At 34.3% G+C, this 12,163-nt stretch overlaps 1 protein-coding gene across 1 annotated transcript in view; it reads left to right on the top strand.

Annotated features, from left to right (window-relative positions):
• The window catches only part of RANBP17 (RAN binding protein 17), a 417,598-nt gene that overhangs the window by 86,055 nt on the left and 319,380 nt on the right, over positions 1 to 12,163 (top strand). The window contains exon 13 of the mRNA XM_012806634.1: positions 7,289 to 7,422. Coding sequence (XP_012662088.1) covers positions 7,289 to 7,422 — 134 coding nt within the window. The remainder of the gene's footprint in view (positions 1 to 7,288; positions 7,423 to 12,163) is intronic.

The raw sequence follows: 12,163 nt of genomic DNA, 5'->3' as shown, positions 1-12,163 counted from the left end.
GACAGCTTGAGGCTCTGTCTCAAAAAAACAAACAAACAAACAAACAAAATAATAAGAATAACTGTATAAGATGGTGCATTAGTAGGAAAACGTAGCTCTTTGCTTGCTTTTACAGAAAATTTTCCTTGAGAGTAGATGAAACTACTGTGCTTCAGAGCAGCCCATGGTAAAGGGGAGTGAGGGCAATCAGTTTATTTGATATTTTCTTTGTGTATTTCATTTCTTACTAGTTGATGTCTACCCCTGGGTGTTTAACTTTTCACACTCCTTTGTTATGTTGCCTGGCTTCTTTGGGGAACTGCTGGGGAGCCAGAGCTTCTGTTGGTTCACCTTAGTTGGAGGTGTGGACTAGAGCTGTGGCTTGCCTTTCTTCTACCTTGGGAGGATTTATAATTGCAGGAGCTGTGTGAATCTTCACTGGGGCTACAGGGTGAGTGGTGGAGACCAGGGGTATGGTGAGAGGTGATGGTAGGGTTGGTGGTTGTACAAGCAGAGCCAAGCAAATTCAAGGTGGAAGATATTGTAGGACTCACAAACTTTGTCGGAAACAACATGAATATTAGAACATTGAGATTCTAAATTCCAAATGATGTCTTAGGTAAAATTGCAAAATGTTACTTTTATATAAAGAAATTTCAAGTAAATGGAACCGTAAAACTGTTGACTTCTGTATGTTATAATGTTATATTAACTGTCCATTTCCTGGGACATCTTTAAAAGTCTTTGTGCTATTTTGCATATAAGTTTATTATTCATAAAGGCTCCTAGCATTGTCATAATTTATAATTATAATTAAAACTTGTTACTTTGACATATTTAAATAGGCTACCTTAACCCGGCAGATAATATAGCAGATAATATATTTGTACTCAGGCCCACAATTCTAATTAAATAAAGATAATTTTATAGTCATTTTAGTTTCATTTAGTTTCATCATGAGTAGACTGTAAGTCTCATGAGAGATTCCCCAGGTGGTTTGTCTTATTCATCATGTATTTTCTTATTTTAATAGTGGTGGTAGAGTACCTGTTTCTTTCAGGTTTGTCTTAGTCAGCTACGCCGTCCTCTTTATCTCTTTATTTCTCTCACCTGCTCATCTCCCAGTCCTTTCTTGTCTTTGACAACTAGCTCAGAGTTTTGCTTTCTTTCCCAAACCCTGCCATCATATGGATGACTTTAACTTCTTTCCACTCAGATAATATTCCTCTCCTTTCCCTTGTTCATAAGCCACTAGTGGCTTCCTGTCATACTTGAGACAGTTTTCAGGGTCCAGAGCAGCAGTTCTGAACCTATGGGTCATGACCCACAGGAACTGTATTAAAGGGTCGTGGCATTAGGAAGGTTGAGAACTACTGGTCCAGAGCATTGTATGCTACTTCTGACCTCAATTTCTATCCTTTCCCATTGGACTCAACCGCACTGGCCTCCTTGCTATTCTTTGAGTATTATCAGTATGCTTTCAGTTTAGGACCTTTGCACTTTTCTTTCTTCTGCTAGAATTGCTTTCACCCAGATGTTTGTTGACCCTTGAACAATGCTCGTGGGGATTGGGGCAGTGACTTCCTACACAGTTAACATAGAACTTTTGACTCCTCCCACTCACCCCCCCCCACCACCAAATTTAACTACTTATGTTGTATAGGTTGAGGTATGTGTTTTTTTTAGACACTGAATGCTCTGGACCTTGGAAATTGTCTCAAGACCAGGAGTCTTATCACTAATATAAACAGTCAATTAACACACTTTATATATTATATGTATTATATGCTGTATTCTTAGAATAAAGAAAACTAAAGAAAAGCAAATGTCATTGAAAAAATCATAAGGAAGAGAAAATGTATTTACTGTTCATTAAATGAAAATGGATCATCCTGAAAGTCTTTATTCTCATCATCTTTATGTTGAGTAGGCTGACAAGGGGGAAGGTGAGGGTTGGTCTTGCTGTCTTGGGTGGCAGAGGTACTTTGTATTTCTTCTTAGTACTTAGTACTTCTTGATGTTGTTTATTCCACTAGAATAAGGGAATAATAAGCTTTGTTTTGTTTTTTGGCATATTTTGTCTTCCATATATGTGTGGCAGAATCTTAGCCCTCAGGGAATTTAGCAGTTTCTCTAATTAGGTGAGTGATAATAAAAGAAACTGCATACTTGTGTGGATAGGTGCCCTGTCAATAGATATGTTGTTTTAAACCTCAATTGGGGCCTCTGCATTGCTCAGTGATTCTATTTTCTTTTAGTAATTCTTCTGACTTCCAAACTTCTATTGGACTGTTTCACTGTGATGTTCTATTCCACATGCACCTCTACTTCAGTGTCTAAAATTAAACTCATTCCTACCATCCACTCCTAGCCCCGATTCTCCTTCTAAAGTATAGATCTAATTATGTTAGTGCTTTGCTTACTCTCTGCAATGACTGTACACTGTTTTGGGGATTAAAGTCATAGGCTCTTCATGATCCTGCTTATTTCATTAGGCTCATCTCTTGCCATTGACTGCATTATAGTTGTATTTATTGAACACTATGCTTGCACTTGAGCCATTTTTTCCCTTGTCTAGATGTTTATCCATGCTTTCCCCTCTCTGTCAACACCATCTGTGCCCCGTTCTATTACAGAATATTAGTAATCCTTGCTAATTTCTTTATTATAGCACTTGTCATTTTCTTTTCTGTAATTATTTTATTATCTTTCCCTTGATTGACTATAGATTTCTAGAGGACTAGGGATATGTATTTTTTGCTCACTGAACACTGAATATACCTGTTATACAGTAGGCCCTCAAATATTTGTTGACTGAATAAATACTTATTTAATTGGATATCCAGGGAAATCTAAAATAAATAGTTCTCTAAAATTCATTTCTTTATATTTTTTGTATTTAAAGTGGCATGGTTATACTTCAGTGAGAATTGTGTAATGATTTATTTATTTATTTATTTATTTATTTTTGGAGACAAGGTCCCATTCTGTTGCCCAGGCTAAAGTACAAGGCTAACTGTAACCTTAGAGTCCTGGACTCAGTGGTCATCCTGCCTTAGCTTCCTGAATAGCAGGGACTACAGGTGTACCCCATGACGTCTGGCTAATTCTTTCTTTTTCTTTTCTTCTCCTTCTTCTTCTTCTTCTTCTTCTTCTTCTTTTTTTTTTGTGGAGTTAAGTTCTCACTGTGTTGCCTACGCTGGTTTTAAACTCCCTAAAAAAAAAAAAAAAAAAAAAGTAGAAGGGAGGTCCTACCTAATAAATAATTTAAGTGATACTCCTACCTCAGCTTTCTAAAATGCTAGCATTATAGGGATGAGCCACCATGCCCAGTCCATGATTTATCTTTTTATTCCCTCCATACTTTTTACCAGAAATAATTTAAGACAAAGGAAAAGTAGTTATAGGCAAATAAATTGAAACTGGGGGTGATCTAAGCCGCAAACCTGGAATTTAGAATGCTCTAAAATTTGAAACTTTCTGAGCACCAACATGATGCGCAAAGGTCATGTTCAGAGAAAATGCTCATTGAAGCATTTCAGATTTCAGATCTTTGGATTAGGTATGATCAACCAGTATGATGCCAAATTCTGAGAAATTCAACATCTGGGACACTTGTCCCAAACATTTTGGCTAAGGGATATTTAACCGATATGTATATAGTGTAAGTGTTGGTCTTGTGCACGAGTTAGAGGTGGCCACAGATCTTTGAAGGGCACTGTGGTCATCTGTAGTAATAAAATAGCTGACTGTTTTGTTGGGCAGATGGCCACCCCTTGAATAAAGACCAGATTTACTACCCTGCCTTACACTGTAGTATGGTCAAATGATTATGTTCTGAGCAATTGGATTATAAATGAACATGGTGTATGCAACATATGTGGACTTAATGGGTCGACCTAAAGAAGACACCTTAGACCACAAAGTGCCTGGGGAGGCAAGTGTAACAAGATAAAAGGAACCTAGGCCTCTGATACACCTACATCTCGGAGCACTAGCTAGCCCTGAGCATTGTCTTAGATCTTTCCTTGAGAGAGAAATGTTTATATTATTTTAAGCCATTGTTATTTTGGATTTCAGGCACTTGCAGCTGAACTTATACAACTACCAAAACTGCTTGGACAAATGGGTCTTGCACCCTGCTGAATATTCTTTCCTTCTGTCCTGCTGGGGACATCATTCCCTCTTAAGCAAATGTGAATCACCAGCTTAATATGAACTATAAAGGCACCTCCAACAGACTGTCTTTTTGTTTCACATCTTCTTTGCATTTGGGAATATGTACTGTAAAAAGGAAATAGAAGTAAACAAGAGAAAGTTCATAGAATGAACAAAGAACTTAAGTAGAAAAAGGGCCACAATGGCTCACGCCTGTAATCCTAGCACTTGGGAGGCCAGGGCGGCCAGATTGCCTGAGTTTATGGGTGTGAGACCTCCTCTCTAAAAATAGCCAGGTGTTGTGGTGGACACCTGTAGTCCCAGCTACTGGAGAGGCCTTTAAGGCAAGAGAATTGCTTGAGCCCAAGAGTTTGAGGTTGCTGTGAGCTGTGACACCACAGCACTCTGCTGAGGGCAACAAAGTGAAACTCTGTCTCAAAAAAAAAAAAAAAAGTAAAAGGGAGGTCCTACCTAATAAATAACTTAAAAGTAAGATATACATAATTTAAGTCAGTTGACAAATCACCCGGATTCTGAGATGAAGTTTGCTTTTGTATCTTTATTTAATTTATTTACTTCAGCAATCTGCTAATGGTACATAGTCTTTAAAGTTATCTTTGTCCCTCCTTTCAGCCTTAAGCTAAATGATACATTGTAGGGATAAAACCCAAAATCTGATTATGGCAATCAAATTCTTAAATCTAATTTGTTAGGAAGTTCTCCATAAATCTTAGTGGTATTAAGGATATTTGGTAAGTGAAATGTACTTTTAAATAAGTAGCTGAATTTTAAAATATAGGAAATAATCACTATAAAAATGCTTCTTAAAATAATTTTTTCTTAATGCTTTGACAGTATTCACAAAGTTTTTTAAAAAGCTCGTATGTTGTCTACCTAGACATTTTGTTTCTAGACATCTTTGGGAGTAGAGAGAGGATAGAAGTTATGTTTCATATGGGAATAAGAAATTTTATTCAAAATGAGATGAGTTAAATTTTGACATAGTGTTAGTTTTATTTAACCATTAAAAACAGTGCTTTGGAAAATTATTTAATATTACTAGAAATACTGGTCAAGATATATTTAGCATGATGGATTGTGGAAAGGAATAAAAGGTCCAATAAATAATCTGATAGCATAAATGAATCCTAGTATATTTGGATATGGTAACACGTACTTCAGAATGGTGAGCAAAAGATAAACTATACAAGAAAGAACTAATATTAAAACAACTAGGTAGCCATCTGGCAAAAATACTAGTGGATCCTTGTCTCACACTATATATAAAGTTAAACCCAATCATGTCATACAGGTAAAAGTAAAAAAGAAATGAAACATAATACCTTAGACTCAGGTAAGACCTTGCTTGCCATTATGCAAAATCTATAAAAGAAAAACACTGGTTAAAATTTTTTCTGTGGAAGAAATAGAACAAAAACTTCTGCAGGGCCTTAAAAAAACTATAATCAAATTTAAGAAACAAATGAAAAACAATAAAGCTAATTAAAGTCAGTACAATTATAGGCAAAGAGGTCAGCTCTCTAATATAGTATATAAATAATGTGTACAAATCAGTAATAAACTGACAACCCAGTGGTGAAAAATGGCAAAGGACGTGGCCCAGCAGGGCACCAGAAGGGATATACTTAATAGCCTAAAAAACATGGAAGACTTTTAAGCTCATGCATGTAAGAGATATATATGAGGTACTGTTTTTCAGATTTCCAGAAATTCTAAAATTTCATAGCAGACTGAATTATTTGCATATATATAAGCACTCTCCTGAAGTGATGGTAGGAGTATAAATTATTTCAATTTTTATGTAGGACAATTTATTTTTAGCTGTTGAAACGATAACAGTTTATACGGTTTGTGCCACAATATAATATAATATAGGAATCTGTATTATAAATATAGATATGTAAAATGACATGGTACAAGATTGTTAATTGCAATTTTTTTTAACAGCAAAAAAATTGTGTATCTTACTGTCTGTCAGTAGAGGAGTGTTTGAAAATACCAAGGTACATTCATGTAATGGACTGTTAAGCAGCTGCACAACAGAATGAGACATCTCTTTATGTTTGTTATAGAAAGATTTCTAAGAGATACTTAAGTAGAAAAAAGCTAGGAGTAGAACCGTATGTGTAGTATGCTCCATGTGTTCACAAGAGTTGGTAGAAGAGTAGTCATATTTGCTTGTACCTACGTACAAACGTTGGACAATGACAACTGTTAACAATGAATGCATACGTTGGAAGGAACTGGGTGTGTCAGGACTAGGCATAGCTGTCTTTGTACAAATTATAAAAGGCTGATGCTTTCTCAATACCCTCTACTTCTTTCTCTTAAAAAAAATTATTATGATGTGCTGATTTTGTTAATGCAAAGCGCTTGGTAGCCTCCATTAGAAAATCTTAAAATGGGTAATATTTATGGATTTCTTTCTTGAAATTCTTCAGTAAGCTTTATATTATATTGAATTAAACATTTTCTCTGGAAAAATTAACTTAACTTTCTATTCATTTATGATTTTCTAATAATAGTTTCTAATAAATAGAAAATTCATGGATTTCTGGTAATAACTAATAGTTTGTTACTAGAAACTTTCTTGTTTTGTTAAGATTATCTTAACAAAAGGTGTTAAGATGTTTGTTATGTTAGGCAAAATTTTATTACTTTTTAAGATGTAACTTTTATAGGCGTGTCAGTAAAATTTTGAGTTATGTGATCCCCAAATATTTAATTATTTAGAAACACAAGGTTAAATAAAAAAGTGAAATACCGAACTATATATTCAGTACCATTATTCTTATACTAAAAACTTACGCATACATATATTTACTAATGTCCATGTATAATACTTGTATATATGTCTGCTGTGCATTTATCCCTAAAACTTTAGTAAAATAATATCTGTATTACATACAGGTTTGTATTCACCCATATGTTTTAGGGAAAGAGGCTAGAAGGTCAGTCTAAATTGAAGTCTCAGTGGTAGGATTTCAGATGATTTAAAAAATATATTTTGTATATGCGTTTGTACTTTCTCATGTTTACAGTGATTATATATTGAATTTATGATAAATGTTTTATTGTTGTCTTTCTAAGATTTTGTACTGAAGCTTTTTTCTTTCTTTTATGAAAAGAGTTTTTCAGCTTATATCTTTAATGGATAGTGGATTGCCTCAGTCTTCAAATGAGAAAATAGAGCTTGCAATTCTGTGGTTCTTGGATCAGTTTCGTAAAACATATGTTGGTGATCAACTTCAAAGAACCTCAAAGGTAGGTTTACTAGAGATTTCTAAAAATGTTATCGGAGAAGAAAAAATGTATGCTCGACAGCCTTAAGCTAAATGATATATTCGAGAAATTTCTTCACGAGAAGTGTATTTTATCAGTTAATGAATTGGTATTGAAATGCAGTATGATTAATTGGCTTGTTCGATACCTAGATTTACAATTTTCTTTGAAGATTGGTTGACAAAGGTAGTATTTTTTACATTGGTAGTCATTAGTTATTTTAAATACTAATGGATTTTACCTTATATTATATTTCAAGACTAAAAATAGAAATTTTACCCTGTTTTAGTAGTTCTGGTATTTTTTTGAATACTTATTTATGTGGTTTTCAGTATAATTTACTCATTCCTTGGCATTTTTACATGTTAAATAATGAGGACTAGGAGAATCTTTCCTTCCGAGACTGCACCTAAATACCATATTGTAGGAAATGCTCATAGTATAATAATTGATGTTTAGCATCACCAAATTTAAGTGACTTGATCTTGAGGTATAGTGAGGGATTGTTACAGAGATTTGTGTGAACTCTATGCAGATATTTAGTGGTACTTAAGACACTGAGATTCATGAGAATTTTTTTCTTTTTTCTGTAGTAGTAAATTTCTTCTCTGTAAAAAGTCCTAACTCCTTTGAATTTATAGTTTTAGTAAGGTTGAAAGATTTTACATTTGAAAATTCTAAAGTAAGCTTTTTATAGTGAATTGAGTTTCTTTATTTTAGGAAATTTAACTTAACCTTTAGTTCATTTATGATTTTCTGGTAATAATAATTGTAGTGTGAAGTGATACCTGTTTGGTTTTAAGATCATTTTTTACTTTATCCCAGGTAAAATTTTCTTCACTTGTTAAAGAAGTGATATAGCTTGATACTTCCCTACTCAAAATATTATGATATTTTATTGCAGTTTAACATCAGTAAACTTTCCTTAGATTTTAGAGGTGCTGAATGAGATTCACTTGGAAGAATTTTAAAAGAGTAGCTAGAAGTAAATGTTTTAGATTGTCAGTAAGATAAATTAGAATGAGACAAAAATTACATGCTATAAAATTTTTACAGGGTGCCTCTTTTTAAATCCCAGATGTGCTTCTTGAAGGTTGAATATAAATTTAATTATGTTAAATTGTCTTGTTTAATGTACCCAGAGATTTTGTTCTTTTGCTTTTGCAAAAGTAAGTACTCTGAACCATTACAGATCCAATATCTATTTAGTTTGAGTCTCAAGTAAGAACAGTATAATATGGAGTAGAAAAGCCTTCTAATTATTGTTTTTAAAGTTAGTTGGAAAGAAATATGTAAAATGAAACTAGCTGTTTTGGGACAAGGGGGTTACGGAAGGTTTTTTCAAAACTTTTATGTATGTGTGTATATATGTAAAATTTTTAATACAGAGTAATTGTGAAAAAAGTGTAGAATATTAGTTTTTCTCTTTTGAAAAAGCATGTGTGTTAGGAAATAAAACACATCATGAGCATGATATTGATTCATGTTCTTGTAATTTTAGTAGTTTCAGTGCATGCATCTTATCCTATTACCAAAGGGAGTTAGTCCTAAGGTGACTTTATTTCTAAGGCATTGCTGTCACATAACGTCAAAATGTGCTTAAATCTTCCCACTTTTTTTTTTTTTTTTTTTTTTTTGCGACAGAGTCTCATTATATTGCCCTTGTTTGAGTGCTGTGGTATCATAGCTCACAGCAACCTCAAACTCTTGGGCTTAAGCGATTCTCTTGCCTCAGCCTCCCAAGTAGCTAGGACTACAGGTGTTTGCCACAATACCTGGATATTTTTTTGTTGCAGTTGTTTACCTGGCCTGGGCCCAGTTGGAACCCTCCACCCTCAGTGTATGTGGCTGGCGCCGTAATCACTGTGCGACAGGCGCTGAGCCACTAAATTTTCCCTTTTTTTTTTTTAAGAGTCAGAGTCTCACTTTGTCACCCTCTGTATAGTGTCCTGGCATCACAACTTACATAGCAACCTCTAGCTCTTGGGCTTAGGCAATTCTCTTGCCTCAGCCTCCTGAGTAACTGTGACTGCAGGTGCCCGCCACAATGCTTGGCTATTTATTTTTGTTGCAGTTTGTCCAGGGCCGGATTTGAACCCGTTACCCTCCGTATATGGGGCCAGCACCCTACTCACTGAGTCATAGGTGCTAAATCTTCATTTTTTAATTTCTCTGGCTTGTCTGCCAATCTGTCTTAATAGGAACCATTTTTTGGGCGGGTCACTCTTGTAGGAACTCATCATGCTCACTTTATTCCTTACAGTAGACCTACAAGATTGGTATTACAGTTTCCATTTTACTAATGAAAGGGCAGATTCTTTAAGACATTTAGTAAGTATTATATATACTATTTTTCTGGCAAACAGAAAAATATTTCTTGGTGAGGGTGTTGTGTGATTCCAAATTGTGGGAGTTTTTTGATTTGGGTTTTGGGTTCTTTATCAGTTCGTTTTTGTAAGATAATGGCTTGCTCTGTTGCCCACACTAGAAAGCAGTGGCAGGATCATGGTTTATAATAGCCTCGAATTCCTGGACTCAAGTGATACTGCCTAGGAGAGGGAGAGTATTAGATAGTAGTTAGTGAATAATGTTAAACAATTAGTGCACACTTACTTTGTACCAGGAACTGTGCTAACCTCTCTTAATCATTATCTCATTTAATTTCATCATGTAGAGTATGACTTAAAAGGTTTTTTGTAATCTCTTTTCTGCATATGTCTGAGCTTCATGCTTCAGTATTCTGTACATGTACTTGCACTGCATACTTTATGCGTGCTAAACTTAAACTTTTGTTAGCTTCCTTAGCATTCTGTGCTCTTGGTACTAAGTGTTAGAAGAAAACATTTTGCTTCAGACACTATTTTTTAAAATACTGCTTTCACTTTTGTGCCTTATTCTGCTACTCTCACATCAGAGATGACCTATCCTTTAGGATACCCTTCTTAACTCTCAAATTCTGGGAGAGTTCTTTTTGTCTGTGTTCTATAGTACCCTATTTATCCTGTTTATTACACTTTGTTGTAAGTATTTGTTAGTAAAACATGTATGTAGTGTTTATTACACTCTGTTGTGTTAGTAAAACATGTATGTAGCATAGAGTATAATTTTGGTTAGGACAATTTCTGTCCCGTTTGTTGTTACCATCCCCAAGAATCTGGTGTATTGCTTTTATGTTTTCTACTTAACTAGTGGGAAAAAAAAAGGAGATATATAAAAAATATAAAAAGAGTTCTGAGGGAATTCTCTCAGAATTCTATAGGAATCAGACTGAGATATTGTGTATAATACTTTCAAATGATAAAGAGTATATTCTTGACTTGGGAGATGATGCTGATGAGTGAAATTATTCAGCAGTTCTAAATAAGGTATAGTATCAGGTATCTTGAAAATTTTATAAAAGCCAGTCTAGACAGCAGAATATAATTTGTAGAAATCAGTGCTTAAGTCACAAAAGTAGAATCACTGAAGAGTTCTAAGTGGCATATTTGATAGAAATAAGTTCTATTAGTGACAAAGAAGTGTTTGTCAGTAGTAACCATATATATTTAGAATGATGTCTGTGTTGAATACTTTGATCAGAACTTGAGAGGCATTATCTAATTTCATTCTCATAAAAATGCTATGAAAATAGTGATTTTTATTAATATCTTCTCTTCTTATAGACATGAAAACTGTGGTTTGGAGTGGTTAATTAATGTGATTAACTGTATTTGAACCCAGGGTACTTGACTCCAGAACCTGTGCTATTACACCTTTGCATTTTGCTTTCTATTGAATTTTTCCACAGGAATATTGAATGGGTCTTTCAAACTTATTCCAAAAAGGAACTCACTATCTTTTAAAACCCTCTCTTCCTACTTCCCTATTTTAAGGAAGAATTACATTGAAGCCAGAATTGCCCCTTTGCGTTTAACTTCTCATGTCCGATCTGCCACTTAATCCTGCTGACTGTTTTCGAACTATCTCTCAGGTCAGCTTCTGTAATGTCTCACTAGATGTCAAAAGTATTCTGACTGCCCTCTTTGTTTCTATTTTGCCGCTCCCCTCCGTAGTTCTTTTTTCATACTGCCACCAAGAGTATTCTTTTCTTCATTAGAAAGCTGGAAAGAATAATGTAATGAACACTCACATGCCCATCATCCAGCTTTAAGTCTTAATGCTTTGCTGCATTTTCTTGAGATCTGTCTATTTTTTAATTAAACATGGTCCTGTTGCTGCTTTGATTCTGTTCCTTTCACTTCCTGCCCAAGAGTAAACATATCCTAAATTTAGTGTTATTCTCATCCATGATTTTGTTCTTTTTACATATTTCTGTATATTTATAAACAAAATGTAGTACTGTTAACTTTATATAAATATTGTTTTTGAGATTTAATCATATAATACGTATAGTTCTAATTATTTTCTCTTTTATTAAATCATAACTGTATACATTAATGCATTTTGGGGTAAAATGTGCTGATTTGATATACAATGTGGAATGCTTACATCTAACTGATTAACATAACCATCTCCTTGCTTACTTATTTGTGGTAAGACATTTATACTCTATTCTTAATAGTTTGAAGTGTATCATTGCATTATGCACGTTAGGTGAGGTCCCCTCAAATATCCTGCTTCCTCCCAATCTCCCCCCTTCCCTTCTCTCTCTCTCTTCTTCCCTCTCTCTTTCTGGACTCTAGTTATGTTTTATCATTCATATGAATGTGTAGGTGGTTATATA

Source organism: Otolemur garnettii, unplaced genomic scaffold, assembly GCF_000181295.1.
Source record: "Otolemur garnettii isolate 467f Iridium unplaced genomic scaffold, OtoGar3 scaffold00003, whole genome shotgun sequence".
Taxonomy (NCBI): Eukaryota; Metazoa; Chordata; class Mammalia; order Primates; family Galagidae; genus Otolemur; species Otolemur garnettii.
This window is presented reverse-complemented; position numbering and strand designations above follow the sequence as displayed.